This window comes from Muntiacus reevesi, chromosome 5 (genome assembly GCF_963930625.1).
Source record: "Muntiacus reevesi chromosome 5, mMunRee1.1, whole genome shotgun sequence".
Lineage (NCBI taxonomy): Eukaryota > Metazoa > Chordata > Mammalia > Artiodactyla > Cervidae > Muntiacus > Muntiacus reevesi.
The window spans coordinates 52,105,672-52,128,429 of NC_089253.1; the positions used below are offsets into that span (position 1 = coordinate 52,105,672).

The following is a 22,758-nucleotide window of genomic DNA, read 5'->3' on the forward strand; positions in this document are numbered from 1 at the left end:
ATGTCTGTTGGCATCTCCTTCTCCCCTACCAGTCCCTTAAGAGTAGGGACTGTATCTTACACTGATTTTATTTGCCTTTCTATTGAGAGGATGCAGGAGATGATAAATTATCGGATGGATGAATAGTGGAACATTTCCTGAGATCAAACTCGTACCCCTGAGTCTCTTCCTTTAAGACACATTTTTCTCAAAGAGGTAACCAGTCCCCAGTGTGCACAGACCCCTGATGGACCCAGCCTGCTGGTCTTCTGGCCTGACGCTTAAGGTCAGCCTGGCTTAGGCTTGAGCTAGGATTCCTCCTACATAAGCATCTGATGGGCATGAACCACAGCAGTGCTTCTCAAACTTTAATGTGTACGGGAATCCTGGGATCCTGTTAAAATGCAAATTCCAGCTTAGTAGGTTGGGGTAGGGCCTGAGCTGCTAAGGCTGCTGTTTGGAGACCGCTCCTTGAGTGCTGAGGCGCTAATTAGAGGTCTTGTTCAGTCTCCTGAGACTGATTCCAGGATTCTAATTTACAAGAAGTAATCGGCAAAGATTCAAGGACTGATGAAGGCTTTCTAGGAGAGATTTATTTATTTTTTATGCTTTATCTTATTGACAGCTGAACATGTGGCCACCACTATAGGTTGCTTCCTCCTCTTCTTATGCTCAATCCTCTATCCCTTGTCTAACAGAGGCTGCTAAATTTCAAATGCCCACCTTCCTAGCCTCCCTTACTGTTCTGCATGCTAAGTCAGTTCAGTCATGTCTAACTCTCTGAGACCTTATGGACCATAGCTGGCCAGACTACTCTGTCCACTGGATTCTCCAGGCAGGAATACTGGAGTGGGTGGCCCTCCTCCAGGGGATCTTCCTGACCCAGAGATCGAACCTGTGTCTTCTGGGTCTCCTGTTTTGGCAGGTGGGGTCTTTACTACTGAGCTACCTGGGAAGCCTTACTGTTCCGAATGAAATTCATAACAGGAGCTGGGGACAGGAGGTGGTGAGTTCCTAAGTTCTGCCTTAAAATACTAATGCAATGGATTGAGTTTCAGAACTAATTTCAGGAGTTTAAAGACAGCAGGCCAATATCTTTGCGATTATCTTAGCTTTCCTCTAATGCTTTTTAACTTGTAATCACAGAATAGCTGCTGAAGCTCAATAAGATCAAGCATTTCTAAATATCACCAAATATCTAGTCAGTTTCAAATTTTCATGATCATAATTTTTTCTACTGTTGGTTTATTTGAGCAGGAGCATATTACATTTAGTTATTTTTAACAGTATTATATGCTTTAAGCTCCAAATTTCTTTTTAAGAGATAAAAATAAATCCTTGTTTGTTTAAGCCAGCTTTACTGAGTTTTATGTTCCTTACAGCCAAACTGTAATACAGTATACATTTTTTTAAATTAAAACTTTCCTGAATTAACACAAATCAACACACTCTGCTTATAGAAATCTTTAAAAACATGGAAAAGTAGAAATAAAGAAAATCAGAGTCCCATTTTTGAAGTACTATGAACATTTTTACATATTTCTTCCAGTGTTGTTTGTTTAGTTGTGATAATACAATAGTAACAAATCTGCATCATTTTTGTTTACTATTTTAAAAAAAGCATTTTAGGGGTGATGAAAACATTCTAAAATTGCTTGTGGTAATGGTTGTGTAGCTGTATATATTCTAAAATTAAATAGGTGACAGTTGTTCAACTACACATACTCTAAAAATCATTGACTTTTACACATTAGGTGAACTATTGTGTATGGCATGTAAATTATATCTCAATAAAGCTGCTTAAAATTTTTTAAATAAGCATTTTCTGTTATGATAAACTTTTTAATATTTTAAATTCTTATATAGTCATCTGTCAAGAGTCTAGACCTCAACTTATTAAGCCTTTCCCCTATTGTTGGATATATGAGTTGGCTCTACCTTTTGACTGCCATGAAAATCACTGCAGCTAACTTCTTGGTACTTAAGACTTCTCTCTGTCTAGAAGGAGGTCTCCCCAGAAGCTGAAATATTATGCCAAAGTGTAACAAAGCTTAAGCATTTATCGAACATTTAGTGAGGGCTTCTACCAGTTAGCTGCGGACAACACTAAGTATTATATCAATACTTCATATGTGCAATTTCTTCCAATTCTTCACCTCCCTAAGAATTTCAGTTCAGTTCAGTTCAGTTCAGTTCAGTCGCTAGTTGGGTTCGACTCTTTGTGACCCCTATGGACTGCAGCATGCCAGGCTTCCCTGTCCATCACCAACCCCTGGAACTTGCTCAAACTCATGTCCACTGAGTTGGACATCAGCCATCCAACCATGGCTGGCATCAGCCATGGCATCCAACCATGGATGGCATCAGCCATCCAACCATCTCATCCTCTGTCACCATAAGTGTCTATTTTATCCCAGTTTTCAGAAGTTGAACTGAAGCTCAGAGAAGACAGCTACCTCCGCCAAGCTCACAAAGCCAAGAAACAGAGGAGCTCAGGTGCTTGTCCAGCCCTGCCCACTCCCAGGGCCGTGATCACTGCACTCCTTACCAGGTCTTAATCTTTTCAAACCTTTCTAAGTTCAATGGTGAAAATATAATCTTGTTCTGAGTGATTTTCTTTTCATTACTGGTGATGTTGGCTAGTTCTTTGTGTTTGCCAAAGCAGATACGCTCCCTTTTTTGTTCATCGCCTGTTGTGGCCTTGCCCATAGTTGACTACCCAATTTGAAGAGTGAATAAAATGTGATCCACGGCTTATCACCATAGTGAAAAAGAGCAACTCCAGGCACAGTCTCCTTCTTAGAGGACTGCACTAACGTGAAAGTACTTTTAATGATGGCCAACCTGACTCGGGGAACTTCCTACTATCAAGCTCTTTGACACAAGTGCCTGGCTTGCTCCCTCATCCCTTCCACCTGTCTGGAGCCTAGTCACAGACCCTTCAGCTCAGCACAGGGCAAGGGAAGACCCCCCGGCTGTGGGGCTGGGTCTCCACCTTGAGAGTAGCCTCTGTTCCCTCCTGAAGCAGGAGGGCTCGGAGCAATACTCAGGCACGTGTTCCTCACTCTGCTTCCAAAGGACTTAACCAAGAGTTACTTGCTTTCCATGGTTATGTAGACAAATATCACGATAATGAAGATGCCGAGCACAGCAAGTGTCAAGCCCATTGGAAACATTTCCAGGTTCCCGTTTCCAGCTCTCCTGTTCACTCTGCAGCAGGCTTTCTCTTTGAGGTTCCTCAGTGCTTTGTACATGATGTTTGGTGCCCTTGCAGCACATCTGTGAAAACAGTAGTGGCCTTTAGGGTTGCGTACAACTGCTACTTGAGGACCCCTTAAAATGCGTGGGGCTTCGGTCCCAAGGGAGCAACCATGGTGGGACTTCCGGGAGCAACCCTCTGCTCATTTAAAACCTAAGCTAATTTCAAAGAGTAACATTAACAGGATATCGCCAAGATGTGAGATCTCTAAAATCCCACAGAACATGTATTTATCACTGTGTGTGTGACATCTTCCGATGGTGGTGCAAGGCCAGGCTCAGGGCCTTACAGTCCCCTGGTGTCCGTTGGGGATGGGTGCTCGCTGATGGGGGCATCTGTACATTGGCCCTCTCCCTTTTCTCCACAGGTATAAGCACTGATTTTTCAGGGAGGAGATGGGAACTACTTTTGAAATCTGCTTATTTTACATTGCCAAAGGAAAGAGGGGAATTTCTGATCTGCTAGTCAAATCCTGGCAATCGGCCAAAATTAATTCAGAAGTTAGGAAGTATACCAGAAGGCTTTACTGTTTTGACCCATAAAACATCTGTTTTGAGCTCTTATTTCAACTCCTTGCTCTTTTTTTTTCCTTTTCTTTTTCCTTTCCCACCAATAGGAATAAAGGTTTCTAAATGACAACTAATGTTTCTAAATGACTTGGGTTCTGATCTCAGCTTACTGTGATTTATGCTATCCTCCTTAGCTTCTCCGGCCCATTTCCTTATCTCTAAATATGAGTAGTGAAGTGCAGAGTCTGTAAGGCCCCTTAGACTTCAAAATTCTGAGAGATCACCAATCTTTCTCCTTTCGCAACACATTGTTTTCAGACTCAAACCCCTCACAGAAATCTGAATAATGAGTTTTTTTTCCAGGAGTTGCGTAAGACTCATATCTTATGCACATACATATCTTCTCATATGTTAAGAAAAGCATTACCTTCTTCTCTCAGTATGCTTAGAACCCGAGCAGAAGGTTTCTACAGCTTTTGGTTTACTGGTGGAAGTCTTGCATCTCTAACGAACAAAAAAAAATATCAAGAATTTATAGTTTCCAATATTTTATACAAAGAATCTTATTTTTTTTCTAGGAAAAAATATAATCTGAGAACTGATAAGTTCTGGTGTATCAGGTAGTCTGTGTGTGCGTGTGTGTGCTCAGTCATGGCTGACTCTGCAACACCATGGACTGTAGCCCGCGAGGCTCCTCTGTACATGAAATTTTCCAGGCAAGAGTACTGGAGCAGGTTGCCATTTCCTACCCCAGGGGATCTTCCTGACCCAGGGACTGAATCCATGCTTCTTGCATCTCCTGCATTGGTAGGTGGATTCTTTACCCCTGTGCCGCCTGGGAAGCCCATTGGGTAGTTTAGTACCTCATAACACAAACTGTAAGTTAGCCTTCCTTTATTCAATAATTAGTAGAAACATCCAAGTTCTGTAGAGTAATATTTTACTTCAGTGACTCAACAGGAAGAGCAGACACGCCGGTGATGAGGGTCACGTGATGCAAGCAGTGTTTTTTTCTTAAATATCAGCTCTTTCTTTTCTCTCTTATTTGTACTTGTTTATTGCTTGAAACTTTTCATAATGAGCCCATATCATTTTTATATAAAGAATAAAATTATTTTAAAAGACAAGTTGGCAATGAACATGGATTAGAAAGTAATTTAGGAAAATGAAAATGTTCTGTAAGAGGAGTAGAAGGAGAGATAATCATGGCGCTTCTGTTTTTTCCTTTTCCCCCAAACTTCTTTCATACTGGTATATTTTTCAATTAAGTCAAAAGGTATAGCTCTTTAGGCCTTTGTTCCCTCTCTGTGAAATAGAGTTGTAAAGATTAAATGATTTAAACTGTACGAAGTGATGAAAACATCTGGCACATGGTAAGCATTCAATAAACATTAGTCATAATGATTGCGATAATGATAACTGTTATTAATCTCATGTTGTTGCTTCTCCTCATATGTCTGGTTTCCCTTGACTGCCCATTTATAGTTAAGATTCAGGCCTCATCATCCTCAAATGTCTGCAGTGTCCAGGGGGTGACCCCTAGGAAGGTGAAGAAGTGGTGTCAGATGGTGTCGCTGACTGCCATTTACCAAGTTCTAGGTACCATTTCCCATGAATGCACTGAACCTCCTTGACCACCCTGCCCTCGTCTGGTAGACACTCATGGCTCCATGTTAGAGAGCATATGTTTGAGGCACAGAAAGGTTCATAAGTTGTCTAAGGTCACTCAGTATTATCATTGGAACTCTACACCAGACTCCTCTCTACCCTCCAGCTTCTAAAAAAATTATTTCCCTCCTACGAGAAGTCTTCTTCACTGCTCTTATCCACTCAGATCACTCATCTGGTCTATATTTCTTTGACCCTCATATACATATTCTATACCTGACTTTGTTGACCTGAATTTTTATTTATTTGTTCAATAAACATTTGTACTGTGCTGCTGAGTACCAGTCCCCATGCTGGCAGTGAGGATTTTCACAGGGACCACCACACTATCCTTGTCCTAAACAGCTGATCACTGAGTGTGGGGAGTTTGTGTGTATTCTGCACTGACTTCCTTCTCCCTAATCAGACCATCTGTTGGATCTCACAGAGCTGTCTTCTATTTCTCTCCACTCCCCCCCACCCCAGTTTTATTGAAATAATTGACATACGTTGCTGTATAGATTTAAAGTGTACGGCAGGATGACTTGATTTTCTATTTCTCTTTAATCAAGCCATATTATCTACCACTGGGGGTAGATATTTGTCCCCCTCCCAGGGGTCCAGCACCCCTGAACACAACAGGAGCCTCCGACAGCTGCCACGCCTCCAGAGTCCTCAGGAGGCTGTTGGCTGAGGGTGAGGGAGTCAGGGGTTAGGAGCAAGATGGGACTTGCCTCTCAGGAGAGGACTGACCCGCACCTGCGCAGAACAAACAGAACAAGACCCAGAAGGAAAGACCAAGGGAGGAGCTCTGACAGCAGGACTGAGATAGACTGACGCTGGGTGATGGAGGGCGGGGCAGGAGAGGGAGGCCGCTGGGCACTCGTGTGAGCCACAGAATTTGCAGGAGGAAGGACAGCCCTGGTCTTAGCAAGTGTGTCGTTAGGTCACCCCAAGAGAACACACAACTTGGGGAGTCTGGACACCCACCTTCAGAGGGTGCTGTGCCAGCAGGTGTGATGGTCTCAGCCCAGCGTGGGGTGGGAAGGGCCTGGCCTGCTCCATGACCATCTACTGGGGGTCACCCACTCGGGCAGAGACCACCAGTGGTGAGTCAGGTGTGGCCTCCACCATCCCCCTTACCCACTGCCCCACCTTCTTAAACAAGATGTTCTCAGCAGTGGTTTACCAGCTGCAGGGTCTCCACAGATGGTAGGAGCTGTGCCTGGCACAAAAGCACCACGCCTGAGGGAGCACTGTTCCCAGCAAGGACATCTCCGCACCTGCACTACATCAGTTTCCTGGAGGAAGAAAGCAAGGCTCTGGAGGTAGAAGGACTTTGAAAACTCCCACATGTGTGGGCTGCGGGGGTGTGCTCACCAAGAGACACTCAAACTATTTCCAAGGGGGTTGGAAAAGTCTTTTATAAGCACATTCTTTTCTTTAAACCTTTTTTAATTACAGAAGTTTCAAACATATACAAAAGTAGACAATAGTATAATGAACCTCTGTGTACCCATCAAATGCAGTTTCTTTTTAATCCTCTTACATTTAAAAATAGATATGTTAAGTAAAGCATTGGGGTAGAAATCTGTTGCAAAATCAAATTATAGGATTTCACAGTTCTTAGGCAATCACATACTCCCCTCCTATCTTTCCTCCTGTCATAGGAGGTGTAGGTCTTTGATTTCCTTTTCTTCTATAATTTATTGCCCTTACTTGTATTCCTAGAGTTCTCCTACAGTATGTAAAAGGTGAATGTTTTGATTTTCAAAAAAAGAGTAATTATGCTTGTCAACATGACTCTGCAGCCATCAATAACAATAATAAAGACTATATAACAGGGAAAGAGTTATCAGCTAATGTTAAACACAGTAAAGTACAAAACGCTATGTGCACATTGACGACAGCTGTGTAAACACATACTGCATGTGCACATAAACAAAAACTGGAGGGAAATTGAAAGAATTAAATCAGTTTTTGCATGTTTGTAGTTGATTTATTTTTTATCTTTGAACAATTCTTTAATGTTGCTGTAATATGATTTTCACTGTAAACACCATTTACAAGGGAACTAAAAAATATTGGTGCTCATTAAAGCCATGGCTTAGTGAGGGTAAATGGCACCCATGGGGAAATAGAATATCTCTGCTCCTTTCTCCCTATGCCCGGAGCTAGATTCTGCAAAGGCAGCTGCTTTTGCAGAGCATTTGCAGCTGATACTGAGGGAATTTGTGACCTCCTCTGCTGCTCCACCCCCTTCAGTACACCCCTAGCACTGAAATCAGAAAAATACACTCATCCACATATTACCGATCAACTGTAGATGTAAATGTAGTAGTTCTGAGATATACCAGTACAATAAACCATGAGTGTCTCACTACAACACCAGCTAACGCTTACATAGCATTTCCTGTGTGCCAGTCCCTGTTCTAAGCATTTTACAGAAATAAACTCATTTAATCCTACCACCCTATGAGGAAGATGCTTTTATAATGCCCATTTTGCAGATGAGAAAACTGAAGTGTGGCTGGTTTAAGGAGTGCGCCCATGGTCACGCAGCTGGCGAGATGGTGGAGCCAGCAGCCAACCCAGGCGCTGCAGCCTCGGAGTCCCTCCTCCTCACTGCAGGCTGTATGCGTAATGATGGTGCTCTTCACTGGAAGGGAATTAGAAATACCGTGCCCGAAGGTTTAATATCTTGGGCATTGAACGTGCCTCAGTTCGTTTAATCTTTCTAACAACTCTAAGAGCTAACTGCCACCATTTTATAGGTGAAGAAATAGAGACTTATAGGCTAAATTATTTACCCCAGATTACACAATTAGTGAAAGGAATAGCTGTAATTTAAATTCAGATATTCTGGTTTCAATGCCTATGCTTTCTGGTTTTTAGTTTTGGAATCATTCTGTTGGGGAGATTCATCATTATGAATATATCAAAACACATTTCTGAAAACTGATATCGTTGGTTGATATATTATCTAATCATCAATTAATTTCCTGAAGAAGTAACACTTGTAACCATCAGATCTCTTCTTCAATATTTCAGATAAATTGTCTTTTTATAAGCTTTTTCCAGGTAGACTATTTTGTGCTAATTCTGGCCTACTTAAATATCAGTTCAGTTCAGTCACTCAGTCGTGTCTGACTCTCTGTGACCCCATGGACTGCAGCACGTCAGGCTTCCCTGTCCATCACCAACTCCCGGAATTTACTCAAACTCATGCCCATTGAGTCGGTGATGCTACTTATATATGTGTGTGTGTGTGTGTGTGTGTGTGTGTGTGTGTATACATATATATGTGTGTCATATTGAATGTGAAAGTGGATTGTGTATGAGATATTATGTCGTACTCTGTTATGGCTAACTATAAAACACTGGGCTATTATATAGAGCCAGAAAGAACAATAATCATTTTGTATCCTCATTAAATCATTACTCATCCAAAAATGTATTCGCTCTTGAAAGATAATCTACCTTGACTAAAGCCATTCATACTTGCCCATAAAGAAATGCAAGTTTGTTTGCATTTTCACAAGAAGTGTATTTTACAATGTAGACCCAAATCTAGCCAGAAATGTCATAGGTTGATACCCACAATTATAGGCAATCAAAGCGGTGCCACACACTGGGTTTCCCACCCTTTTTTCCTCTTATCCTCCCATGACTTCTAACTGTTGGACTCTGGGGAATCTAGAGGCAGTGAAGCTCCTGGGGGTGGGGACGAAATTCTCTCCTAATCACTAATGCAATTAGTCGCTAACTCACTAAAGCAATTTTTGGAAAAGGCCTATATGTAGAATCAGACTTTTTACCAATGACTTGGCAAACTGGTAGTTTGCGACTCTGCTTAAAGGCAGAAAAAAAAAAACCTTTTGATTTAGAACTCTATAAAATTGAGTTAGCCCAATCCCTTTATTGACTATTAAGTTAATAAAAGATTTTACAATAATCTCAGACTCTTTATTGTTTTTACCTCAACTTTGATTAAATAAAGCTCTCATCTAAAACATTGTGTTCTTTTAACCTAAGTAATGATTTTGAATTAATTTAATAATCTGCATCACATTAACAAAAGGAAGGTTAAAAACCTTGTGATCATTTGCATTCTCAATTTTTAAAACAATTCTCAGCAAACCAGGAATAGAAAGGGAATTTCCTTAACTTGTTAAAAGATTTCTTCCAACACCTACATCAAAAATCATACTCAAAAGGAAAATGTCATAAACATTTTCTTTTGATCAGAACCAAGTAAGAATTCTTACTATTATCCCTCTGACTTAATATTGTAATAAAGAGGTCTTAGGCAGCACCGTAAAACAAAAAGAAATTAAAGGTAATCAAAACGAACTAAAGAGATTTACAGAAAAATGATTATGATTGCAAAGAATTCATTGTTAGAAAATCAATATACCAAAGTCAACTGCATTTCTATCTATAAGCAACTAACCATTTAAAACATAATTTAAAAAAGATACTATTCCCAACAGTAATCACAAAAAGTCGGACACGACTGAATGACTAAGCACAGCACCCCACAGCACCTAACACAGCACCTAATAAAGCTAACAAAAGATGAGCCTGACCTTCCCTGAGAAAATAATACAATCTTACTGAAGGACATTAAAGAAAATTTCAATAAATGTAAAGAACACGAACAGCAAGACTCAGCAGAGTGAAGATCCAGCTTTGTCCAAATTAATTTATTAAGTCAATACAATTTCAATCAAAATTCCAGTCTACATTTTTCATGGAACTTGATAAACTCATTCTAAAATTTATATAGAAGAACAAAGAGACAAGTAAAGACACCATTTAAAAACAACAAGGTGAGGGAAGATATGCCTCATAACTCAGGCGAGAAAAAACTAACAGGCCAACACCAAGTTGACACAAATACTAAAATCATCTGACCAGGATGTTAGAGTAAATTTCACAAAGTGCTTCAAGGACCAATGAGACATGTTTGAAACAAATGAAAAAATTTTAATTCTCTACAGAAATGGTACAGGAAAATCTAGTGTAAATTTTGGAATTGAAAAAATTCAACAACCAAAATTTATTTAGATGGGCTTGACAGCAGAATGAAGAAAACAGAGGAAATAGTTGATGTCCTTGGAGATAGAAGTATATAAGTCATCTAAAACAAACAATATAGAGAAAACAGAATAAAAAAAATGTCTCAGAGTCTTAATGGATTATAATGTCTAACATGTATGTAATTAGAGTCCCTAAAGCAGAGGAAGATGAAGTCAGGCTAAAAAAGGTATTTGGAGAAATAATGACTGACAATGTCCCAAATTTGACAAAAGACACTAATCTACAGGTCTAGAAAAGTAAGTTTTCATTCCAATCTTAAAGAAGGGCAGTGCAAAAGAATGTTCAAATTACTGGACAATTGCATTCATTTCACATGCTAGTAAGGTTATGCTCAAAATCTTTCAAGCTAAGCTTTAGCAGTACGTGAACCAAGAACTTTCAGATGTACAAGCTGGGCTTAGAAAAGACAAAGGAACTAGAGATCAAATTGCCAACATTCACTGGATCATATAGAAAGCAAGGGAATTCTAGAAAAACATCTATTTCTGCTTCATTGACTAAGCAAAAGCCTTTGACTGTGTGGATCTCAACAAACTGGAAAATTCTTAAAGAGATTGGAATACCAGATCACCTTTCTTGTCTCCTGAGGAACCTGTATGAGGGTCAAGAAGCAATGGTTAAAACCAGACATGGAACAACTGACTAGTTCAAAATTGGGAAAGGAGTATGACAAGGCTGTATATTGTCAACCTGTTTATTTAACTTATATGCAAAGTACACCATGCTAAATGCCAGATTGGATGAATCACAAGCTGGGATCAAGACTGGTGGGAGAAACATCAACAACCTCAGATATGCAGATGATACCACTCTAATGGCAGAAAGGGAAGAGGAACTAAAGAGCCTTTTGATGAGGGTGAAAGAAGAAGGTGAAAAAGCTGGTTAAAACTCAACATTCAAAAAAACAGATCATGCTATCTGGTCCCATCACTTCATGGCAAATAGAAGGGGAAAAAGTGGAAACAGTGACACATTTTACATTCTTGAGCTCCAAAACCACCTTGGACAGTGACTGTAGCCATGAAATTAAGACTGTTGCTCCTTGGAAGGAAAGCTATGACAAACGTAGACAGCTTATTCAAAAGGAAAGACATCATTTTTCTGACAAAGGTCTGAACAGTCAAAGCTGTGGTTTTTCCAGTAGTCGTAAATGGATGCAAGAGTTGGACCATAAGGAAGGCTGAGTGCCAAAGAATTGATGCTTTTGAACTGTGGTGTTGGAGAAGACTCTTGAGAGTCTCTTGGATAGTAAGGAAATCAAACTAGTCCATCCTAAAGGAAATCGATCCTGAATATTCACTGAAAAGACTGATGCTGAAGCTGAAGCTCCAATATTTTGGCCACCTGATGTGAAAAGCCAACTCATTAAAAAAGATCCTGATGCTGGGAAAGACTGAAGGCAAAAGGAGAAGAGGGCAGCAGAGGAAGAGATGGTTAGAAAGCATCACCGACTCAATGGACACGAATTTGAGTAAACTCTGGGAGATGGTGAAGGACAGGGAAGCCTGGCAGTGCTGCAGTCCATAGGGTTGCAAAGAGTTGAAACACTACTTAGTGACTGAAAAACAATAGCATCTAATCTATATTTAAGAAGCTGAATGAATTCCAAACAGAATAAACCTAAAGAAAGCCGTGCCAAGATATGTCATAATCAACTTTCTGAAAACTTTTATGATGTTGAAGGGTATCATAAAGAAAGTGAAAAGGCAACCTTACAGAATGGGGAAAAAATATTGGCAAATCATATATCTGATAACAGTCTAGTATTCAGAATATAAAGTCTTATAACAAAAAAAAACAACAAACTATCTGGTTAAAATCGCTTGAGTAGACATTTCTCGAAAGAAAATACACAAAAGGGAAATAGACACGTGAAAAGATGGTTTAGCATCACTAATCATTAAGGAAAAATGCAAATCAAGACCGCAATGAGATTCTACACCCACCAGATGGCCGTTAAAAAACTTGGATTGGAATAAGGAGAGGTGACAAGGATATGAGAAATAGGAACTCTCATACATAGGTAGTAGGAAAATGCTGCAGCCATTACCATACGACCCAGCGATTTCACTCCTAGTTATGTACCCAAAGGGACAGAAAACAGGCCCTCAACTATTTGTATGTGAATATTCAAGGTAGCACTATCCAAATGTCCTTCGATGAATGAATGAATAAAAAAATTGTGGTATATCCAGACAATGAGCTTCCCTGGTAGCTCAGCTGGTTAAAGAATCCCCCTGCAATGTGGGAGACCTGGGTTCGATCCTTGGGTTGGGAAGATCCCCTGGAGAAGGGAAAGGCTACCCACTCCAGTATTCTGGCCTGGAAAATTCTGTGGACTGTATAGGCCATGGGGTCGCAAAGAGTCGGACATGACTGAGTGACTTTCGCTTCACTCACATACAATGGAATAGTATTCAGTCACAAAAGATACAGATACCTGCTACAGCATGGATGAACCTTGAAAACCTTATGCTAAGTGAAAGAAGTCAGTAACAAAACATCACATATTAAGTGACCCCATTCATGTGAAAAATCCGAAAGTAAATTCATTGAAACAGAAAGCATATAAATCATTGTTAGGAACAGGGTGGGGAATAACTGGCCACTGGGTGCTGAGTTTTATTTTGCGCTGATGAAAATATTTTGAAATTAGATAGAGGTAGTGGTTTCACAGCATTATGAACGTTCTAAATGCCATTGTTCATTTAAAAATAGTAAATTTTGCATTGTGTGAATTTAACCTCAGTTTTCAAAAATGTCTGACTCCTGTCATTGTGCTGTGAATGTCTCTATGCTGTGGTCCCCGGTCTTTTTGGCACCAGGGGCCACTTTCATAGGAGAGTGTGGAGGGAGGGGAGTGCTTTATTTCTATTGTTATCACACTGCGATATGTAATGGGATAATTAGACAGCTCACCATAAAGCAGAGCAGGAGGAGCCCCGAGCTTGTGTGCCTGCAGCTAGCCGGCCCCACCCGGGGGTGGCAGGAGAGCAGTGGGAGCGGCTGTAAATGCAGATGAAGAGCTTCAGTTGCCCACCACTCAGCTTTTACTGTACAGCCTGGTTGCTACCAGGAGGCTGGGGACTCCTGCCTTTATGTCTTTCGTCTAGGAAAATACATAATAAAGTTTTGGGGAGGGAGTAAAAAGTCATAATGTCTACAGTTTAGTCTGAGAAACAGTAATATACGAACAAAGCTAGCGGAGGTGATGGTATTCCAGTTGAGCTTTTTCAAATCCTGAAAGATGATGCTGTGAAAGTGCTGCTCTCAATATGTCAGCAAATCTGGAAAACTCAGCAGTGGCCACAGGACTGGAAAAGGTCAGTTTTCATTCCAATCCCAAAGAAAGGCAATGACAAAGAATGTTCAAACTACCGCACAACTGCACCCATCTCACACGCTAGTAAAGTAATGCTCAAAATTCTCCAAGCCAGGCTTCGGCAATATGTGAACCGTGAACTTCCAGATGTTCAAGCTGGTTTTAGAAAAGGCAGAGGAACCAGAGATCAAATTGCTAACATCCTCTGGATCATCGAAAAAGCAAGAGAGTTCCAGAAAAACATCTATTTCTGCTTTATTGACTATGCCAAAGCCTTTGACTGTGTGGATCACAACAAACTGTGGAAAATTCTGAAAAACATGGAATACCAGACCTCCTGACCTGCCTCTTGAGAAACCTGTATGCAGGTCAGGAAGCAACAGTTAGAACTGGACATGGAACAACAGACTGGTTCCAAATAGGAAAAGGAGTACATCAAGGCTGTATATTGTCACCCTGCTTATATAACTTCTATGCAGAGTACATCATGAGAAACGCTGGGCTGGAGGAAACACAAGCTGGAATCAAGATTGCCGAGAGAAATATCAATAACCTCAGCTATGCAGATGACCCCACCCTTATGGCAGAAAGTGAAGAAGAACTAAAGAGCTTCATGATGAAAGTGAAAGAAGAGAGTGAAAAAGCTGGCTTAAAGCTCAACATTCAGAAAACTAAGATCATGGCATCTGGTCCCATCACCTCATGGCAAATAGATGGGGAAACAGTGGAAATAGTGACTGACTTTATTTTTTTGGGCTCCAAAATCACTGCAGATGGTGATTGCAGTCATGAAATTAAAAGACACTTACTCCTTGGAAGGAAAGTTATGACCAACCTAGACAGCATATTAAAAAGCAGAGACATTACTTTGCCAACAAAGGACCATCTAGTCAAGGCTATGGTTTTTCCAGTAGTCATGTATGGATGTGAGAGTTGGACTATAAAGAAAGCTGAGCGCCGAAGAACTGATGCTTTTGAACTGTGGTGTTGGAGAAGACTCTTGAGAGTCCCTTGGACTGCAAGGAGATCCAACCAGTCCATCCTGAAGGAGATAAGTCCTGGTGTTCATTGGAAGGACTGATGGTGAAGCTGAAACTCCAATACTTTGGCCACCTCATGCGAAGAGCTGACTCATTTGAAAAGACCCTGAAGTTGGGAAAGATTGAGGGCAGGAGGAGAAGGGAACAACAGAGGATGAGATGGTTGGATGGCATCACCGACTTGATGGACATGGGTTTGGGTGAACTCCAGGAGTTGGTGATGGACAGGGAGGCCTGGTGTACTGAGGTTCATGGGGTCACAAAGAGTCGGACAAGACTGAGTGACTGAACTAAATGAACTGAACTGAACAGATAAAATTATAAAACAAATGTGGTAAAACATTGAGACTTGGTATTTCTAGGTGAAGGAACTCACCATCAAACTGGAACTCCAACAGACAGGAACTCTTTGTTGGAAACTTTCTGTCAAATTTGAAATCATTTCTTAAAAAGACGCCAAGAAAAGAGTAAGAAGACAAACCTACCGATGGGGAATGTTAGTAATGGGAGAGGCCATGCATGTCAAGGGGCAGGAGTTACATGGGAAATCCCTATCTTCCTCTCAATTTTGCCGTGAACCTAAAACTACTGCAAAAATACTTGTCTCACAAAAAAAGAGAGAAAAATCTCAAACTACTAGAAGATACATTCTACACTTAATGACTGACAAATGATTAGTATCTAAAATATACAAAGATTTCTTACAAAGCAACAAGAAAAAGGTAAACAATCTAATAGAAAAAAATGGGCAAGACACATGAACAGGCATCTCACAGACGAGAAAACACAAATGACCCATTACAGATGTGTAAAGATGCCCAACTTGCAATAAGAAAAATACAAATTACAGTTGTAATGAAATACCATCTTCCTCCCACTACATTGACAAAAATTAAATTTGTCAATACTACACTTTGAAGAAGATTTAGAAGAATGGAGCTCTTAACATACTGCTGGTAGGAGCGTAAAATGTTGCAGCTACTTTATAGAACAACTTGGCATAGTCTCTTAAGTTGAAGAGAGATATTTCCTTCGATTCCACTACTAGTGGAGCAGGTCCACTTCTCGGTATATTCATTCAATCAGAAAAAATTTCTTGTGCCTGTACACAATGGGTCATGTGCCACAGTGTTTGTGGCAGCACTGATTGTATTAGAAAAGCTTGGAAATGATCTGAAAAGTCCAACGAATAAAGAATGAATAGATATGTTTTCATAATAACTACATAGCAGTAAAAATGAACTAGAGCAACAGATATTGAGTGAAACTCACACCATAATACGGAATGATAAAGAAAGTTAAAGAAGAATACTTGGGCTTCCCAAGTGGCTCAATGGTAAAGAATCCACCTACAATAAAGGAGACATGCTTTCAACCCCTGGGTCAGGAAGATCCCCTGGAGAAGGAAATGGCAACCCACTCCAGGATTCTTGCCTAGGAGATCTCATGGACAGGAGCCTGGTGGGCTACAGCCCATGGGGTCACAAAGAGTTGCACATGACTCAGGGACTAAATCACCACCACCACAGAATACTTACATTGTGATATAACCTAAATAAAATCCAAAATTATGAGAAACTGGTTTGTGGATACTGTAAAGAAAAGGAAAAGAATGAAAGGTAGAAAATTCAGGGTAGTGACTACCTTGGGGAAAGGTAGGAAGGGAATACAGTCAGGGAGGGATACACTGGGGTCTTCAGCTGAATTGGAAATGATTATTTTTTAATCTCTGGAGTGGGACTCTAACTACTCGTGATTCTCTATACCTTTTTAGATGCATAAGATACGTTATAATAAAATGTCAAAAAGTTTTTCAGGTTTGAATTTTTTTGTCCATTTGGGAAAGTTCTGGATACCCATATGCATAAACATCAGCCCACTTTAACTCTCTCTGTAGCATGGTTTAATGAGTGAATGGAAGGATGGATGACAAGCGCCTCTGTTTATAAAGAAAGCCTTTGTTTCCACGGGTGAACATGGAGTCCTTCTGCGATGCAAACAAAAGAGACACTGGGGGGAGCTGTTTCACCACTCAGGTGCCTGGTTGTTTTTCCTCCCCTTTGAAAGCTTGATATACTGGAAAGGGCAATAGAATGGAAATTGGGAGGCTGGAATTCTATTCCAACTTTTCTTCTAACGCTGTGTGGTTTGGGCAAGTCATATCTCCTCTCTGCTTGTTACTTCATCTATAAGATGAACCATACAGCCTCCTCCAAGAAGCCTTTCAGATAGGAAATTCCATAATCAATAATTATCTCTAGTAAATCATGCTTAGACTCATGAATTGTGATGAATAGTTCCTGGTGCTCACAAAGCCCTACCAAGTCCCAAGAAATTAAAATAACTCACAGGTCCTCCTGTGAGAAATTCCTATCCCCCAAATGGATACATATATCTAAACTCATAAGGCAAATTATAAACTGGTTAAAGTCGGTGTGGTTATATTCTTAGATGAAAGGGAATGGAAAGATGTACGTCCTAAACAAATACATATTTTTCCTATAGAAAAAAACCACCAGTGCTCATAATTCTGTTTTATGAAAGTAAATGTTTATTTTTATTATCGGCTTAGAATAACTATAATCAGATTTTGGTTTCACTATCTCTTCCTGCTGCTCTTGTATTTCAAAAACTGAGTTTTACTACACAGAAAGAACCAGCATGTAACCAATAAGATAAAGGCAAAAAAAATACGATAAAGGCACATTGATTATTAAGCATATCTACCGGGAGGTCAGTGTTTTTAGCAGAACAATGTTAAATTACATTCCTTGTAAAGATGGCATTTAGCTCCCATTAGCACATGTCATAGGTAAGAACAAAGGGCTTATTAAGTAGTTTTAGAATATGCAATTTACTCTTCACTTTGACTCAACTGAATATACGACTATTATTGGGAATAAGGATGTTTCTCAATTAATTAAGAAACTACTATAGAGATGTTTAACATCAGGTCTCCTAAAATCTTTACATGCAACTCAAACCACACACTTAATGGCAGTCTTAAGAGTAGTATATTCCCTTGGTATACAGGGTCTTCTGTTTGCAGAGCTTGGGGTAGGCTCTGTACATGATAATTACAGGCCTACAAGGCATATTATCAGTAACAATAGCAACTGAGACACAGAGAGCAAAAAATCCCATGAAAGTCCCGGCACAAAGACACTGAAACGATCTCAGAATCAGAAAGGGAGAAGACATGAAGCTTTCTCTCCTTTCCTTTTCCTTCCCCGGATTGCCAGTGTGTTCTGCACTGGAAGACGGGAAGTGGGGACAAGGACTCGGAGTGACAGCCTGCCTGAAGGTCAAGGACATGGAGCAGGGGGCTTCACACACAGCCCTCTGGGGGTACCTGATGGGTGGAGGACAGGAGCTGACGGGGAGAGAATAGCCTGGAGGCTCTGTGTGCCTCTGTCCCAGGACAGAAAGACAGTGAGCGGAGGGCCCCATGGAGGTGTTGGCATGTCCAGGGGTCAAGGAAGTAGTGACGGGGGCTGTGCAGACAAGGAGCTGGCTATTACGATTGTGAAATTGCTTATGCTGAGAGAATTAGAAAATTGAACAAAAATGTAAATACACTGAGGATAATGGAAGGCAGGTTTCTCCCTGTCAGAGCAGTGACTTACAAACACAGAAAGGGGAAAGGTTAGAACACTGCAATGCTGGATTGTAATCGAAAGCCAATATGGACTCATACTTTAAAAATGTACGTATATAAAGATATAAAAATAGTGATAGATGCATATGCTTATGTGCACATAGAAACAAACATTTTCTAACTCTGTCCACTGAGAGGGCCTAGAAGCAATGACTCCCCAGTAACAGCGAGCTCAGCGAAGATCTTGGTTTCTGAATATCATTCTGCAGTAAAAGAAGCCAGCATTCCTGGGGCAGAAAAGCACAAGATGGGTCTGAAACATCTTGTTATGTTTCAGAAGTTAAGGACATGCTCAAGGAATGATGAGCACATGTCAAAAAGACACAGTATGCATGTCTTTTTCTTTTTTTGTTTTGTACTGCTTTCACTGCACTGCATGTGGGATATTAGTCACCACTTCTTGTTATTTAGTCGCTAAGTCATGTCTGACTTTTTGCAACTCCATAGGCTGTAGTCCACTGGACTCCTTTGTCCACGGGATTTCCCAGACAAGAACACTGGAGTGGGTTGACGTTTCCTTCTCCAAGGGACCTTCCCAACCCAGGGATCGAGCCCACGTTTCCTGCAATGGCAGGCAGATTCTTTACCGTCTGAGCCACCAGGGAAACCAAATAAACCAACAAATAAACAAATGAGGGTGAAGGGAAAGTCTTCCTTATAGTAAAATACCAACTAATAAACGTGGAAGAAATAATAGAAATAGAAACTTTCAATGGGCCATCCTGATGATGGAAGTTGAATTAGGCAGTCATTTCTGAGTACTGGGATAATGAATACTGGGTTTGATGAGGTATCATTTCAGAATATTTTCCCTCAAAACTCTGTTCAATTCCAAAGAGAGAAATGATAGCTTTATGGAGGGACCTGACAGACACCAACTTTTCCAGGTGATTAAGGTTAGCATTTACCAGCAATGGGACAGAATGACAAGAGCATACCATTTCTGAGGGATTCCTGCCCGGATACACGGACTGAGTGAAAGTCAAAAGAAAAATCACCCTGCAAAATGAAAGGCCTGTCCTCCTTAAAACAGTCAGGGACATTTGACAGGGAAAGACCGAGGCACTGTTGTTTCAGACTGAAGGAAGCTGAAAAGACTTGACAACTACAGGCAACACGTGTTCCTGGATTGGCCTTGGGCCAGAAACTAAAAGACATAATGGGAACAGTTGGTGAAATCTGAATGGGGTCTGAACATTGGATGGTAGCATTGAATTAATGTGCATTTCCTTATTTGGAGTGTTACACAATGGTTATGTGGGAAAGAATCCCTTAGGGGTAGGCAGAACACATGCTGGAGAACTGAGGGGCTGTATGACTACTGTTTGCTCTTAGTGGTTCAGAAAGACATAATGGTGGGATACACGCATGCACACGCATGCACATATGTGCACACACAGACAAAATAAGGGCCTACTATATAGCATAGGGAACTATACTCAATATTTTGTAATAACCTATAAGGAGAAGGAACATATATATATATATATATAAATATATATATATATCATATATATAAAAAAACTAAATCACTAAAACTAACCAACATTGTAAATCAACTGTAGTTCAAATTTTTTTTTTAGTTCAATTTTTTTAAACGTGGTAAAGGATAACCCTTGGATTTTCTGGGATATGGGAATTCTATTGAGTTGGTCAAAAAGTCCTTTTGGGTCTTTCTGTAAGATGTAATGGAAAAATCCAGATGAACTTTTTGGCTAACCCAATACTATTCTTGCAACTTTCCCCAAGTTTCAACTTATCTCAAAATAAATTATTCCAAAAATGTTTAAAGAGGCAGGGGATAGATTTAAACCTAAGATTGAGAATCCTATGTACTGAGAGAGCACATATAACATTTTTAAAAAAAATTTGATCTGCCTCATTCAACACACAGCACTCACAGAGAGCAATCTTTAATTATATATGTATATTTAACTATATAAATACATTTGTGTGTGATGTGATAAGTCGCTTCAGTCATGCCTGTTCTTTGCGGCCCTATGGACTCTAGTCTGCCAGGCTCCTCTGTCCATGGGATTTTCCAGGCAGGAGTACTGGAGTGAGTTGCCTTGTTCTTCTCCAAGGGATCTTGTGGACCCAGGGATCCAACCCATGACTCCTGAGCCTCCTGCGTTGGCAGGCAGGTTCTTTACCACTAGCGTCACCTGTAGGCTACTGTAAGTCACATTCTATGGCACTTGGGAGTTCAATACTGAAGATTTTGTTTCCATTATATTATTTTTCACTAAGTATATTGCTTTGTACCGCAGATAATGAAATATTATGCTTTTTATATAATATCAATGATAAGAATATTATTTCTTTGTACTTCTATAACTCATTATATGCCATCACTTCTCTATTTTACCCACTCCAACTTAATCCTTACAAAATTCTATGAAGTTGAAATTATTATCATCCATATTTATGGATGAAAAAGTGAAGACACAGAAAAGCCAAGTGTCTTGTCCAAGTTAGCGGCAGAACTGGGATATGAACCCGGGGGGTAGAGTCCATATTTTTATATACATGTTCTTTGTTTTTGGAGCTCTATTTAAATTTCTGCAAGACAGAAACTATGGCTCCTTTTGCACCTATTTTCTTCCTGAAGAAGGTCTAGCACAACACCCTATATATAGAGTGTATAAATGTATATACGCTATATACAGTTAAGAACCATAAATAGTCACTAACTCACACGCTGAGAGCCAGTGGGAACTCTGTTGTCACGATTTCCTGGATGGTCATTAATTTGCTCTGACCTAAGCATTGTCTCCCAAGAGACTGCATTAAGGTATGTCCAGGAGATGGCACAGACGAGGAAGTCAGAAAGCCAGATTATTGTTAGTGCAGGGCGAAGCTTCCCTTCCGTTCAGCCACAGGGACCGAGTAACTGCCCCAACCCACACATGCCTGGAGTTGAATTAAACGGAGGACTCAGATACAGTTTTTCACCCTCAAAAGCTGATGGCCTGGAACACTCCTGGGCAGAGGGTGGCAGTAGGTGTTGATTGAAAAGGCAGATTCCTAGAACCAGACCCACAGAACACATTAGGAGAAACTTGTGGTGGAATGTCATATAGGATAGGCGGCAAGATGAGAAGAAGGCGTTCCAGGCTGGGAGAGCAGAATGAACAGGGATTCTGGCCGAAAAGAGCGCACTCTGTCTGGGAGAGAATAAGGAGACACCCAGATGGGACCAGGAGCACACACCTTCCAGGGCCAGCTGCCTTCTGGGTGTTGCACACGGTAGCCCTCCCACCCGCCAGACGCGTGCATGCACAAACACGTCACCCTTTGGAACCACTCCCAAACCCAAGGGTGACCATATGCTCTGTTTTGCCAGAACAGCCCTGTTTTTACTCCTGCTATTTCAGCATCCCTTCTGGTTTCATTCTCAAAAGCATCCTGTTAGGGACAATAAATTTTATGGTCACCCTACTCAAACCCCACTTTATGCAACCTCAGTGCTGTAGATTGTGTTGCCTTCCTCAGTTCAGGTCAGTTCAGTCGCTCAGTCGTGTCCTACTCTTTGCGACCCTGTGAATCGCAGCACACCAGGCCTCCCTGTCTATCACCAGCTCCCGGAGTTTACTCAAACTCATGCCCATCGAGTCGGTGATGCCATCCAGCCATCTCATCCTCTGTCATCCCCTTCTCCTCCTGCCCCCAATCCCTCCCAGCATCAGAGTCTTTTCCAATGAGTCAACTCTTCGCATGAGGTGGCCAAAGTACTGGAGTTTCAGCTTCAGCATCAGTCCTTCCAACGAACACCCAGGACTGATCTCCTTTTGGATGGACTGGTTGGATCTCCTTGCAGTCCAACGGACTCTCAAGAGTCTTCTCCAACACCACACTTCAAAAGCATCAATTCTTCGGCGCTCAGCTTTCTTCACAGTCCAACTCTCACATCCATACATGACCACTGGAAAAACCACAGCCTTGACCAGACGGACCTTTGTTGGCAAAGTAATGTCTCTGCTTTTTAATACGCTATCTAGGTTGGTCATAACTTTCCTTCCAAGGAGTAAGCGTCTTTTAATTTCATGGCTGCAATCACCATCTGCAGTGATTTTCGAGCCCCAAAAAATAAAGTCTGACACTGTTTCTACTGTCTCCCGATCTGTTTCCCATGAAGTGATGGGACCACATGCCATGATCTTAGTTTTCTGAATGTTAAGTTTTAAGCCAACTTTTTCACTCTCCTCTTTCACTTTCATCAAGAGGCTTTTTAGTTCCTC

General features: G+C 40.8%; 1 protein-coding gene across 1 annotated transcript in view; it reads right to left on the reverse strand.

The window, feature by feature from the left end:
- Positions 1-3,071: 3,071 nt before the first annotated feature.
- LEMD1 (LEM domain containing 1) overlaps positions 3,072-22,758 on the reverse strand; it is a 30,383-nt gene continuing 10,696 nt past the window's right edge. The window contains exon 5 of the mRNA XM_065937112.1: positions 3,072-3,258. Within this exon, the coding sequence (XP_065793184.1) occupies positions 3,072-3,258 (187 nt within the window). The remainder of the gene's footprint in view (positions 3,259-22,758) is intronic.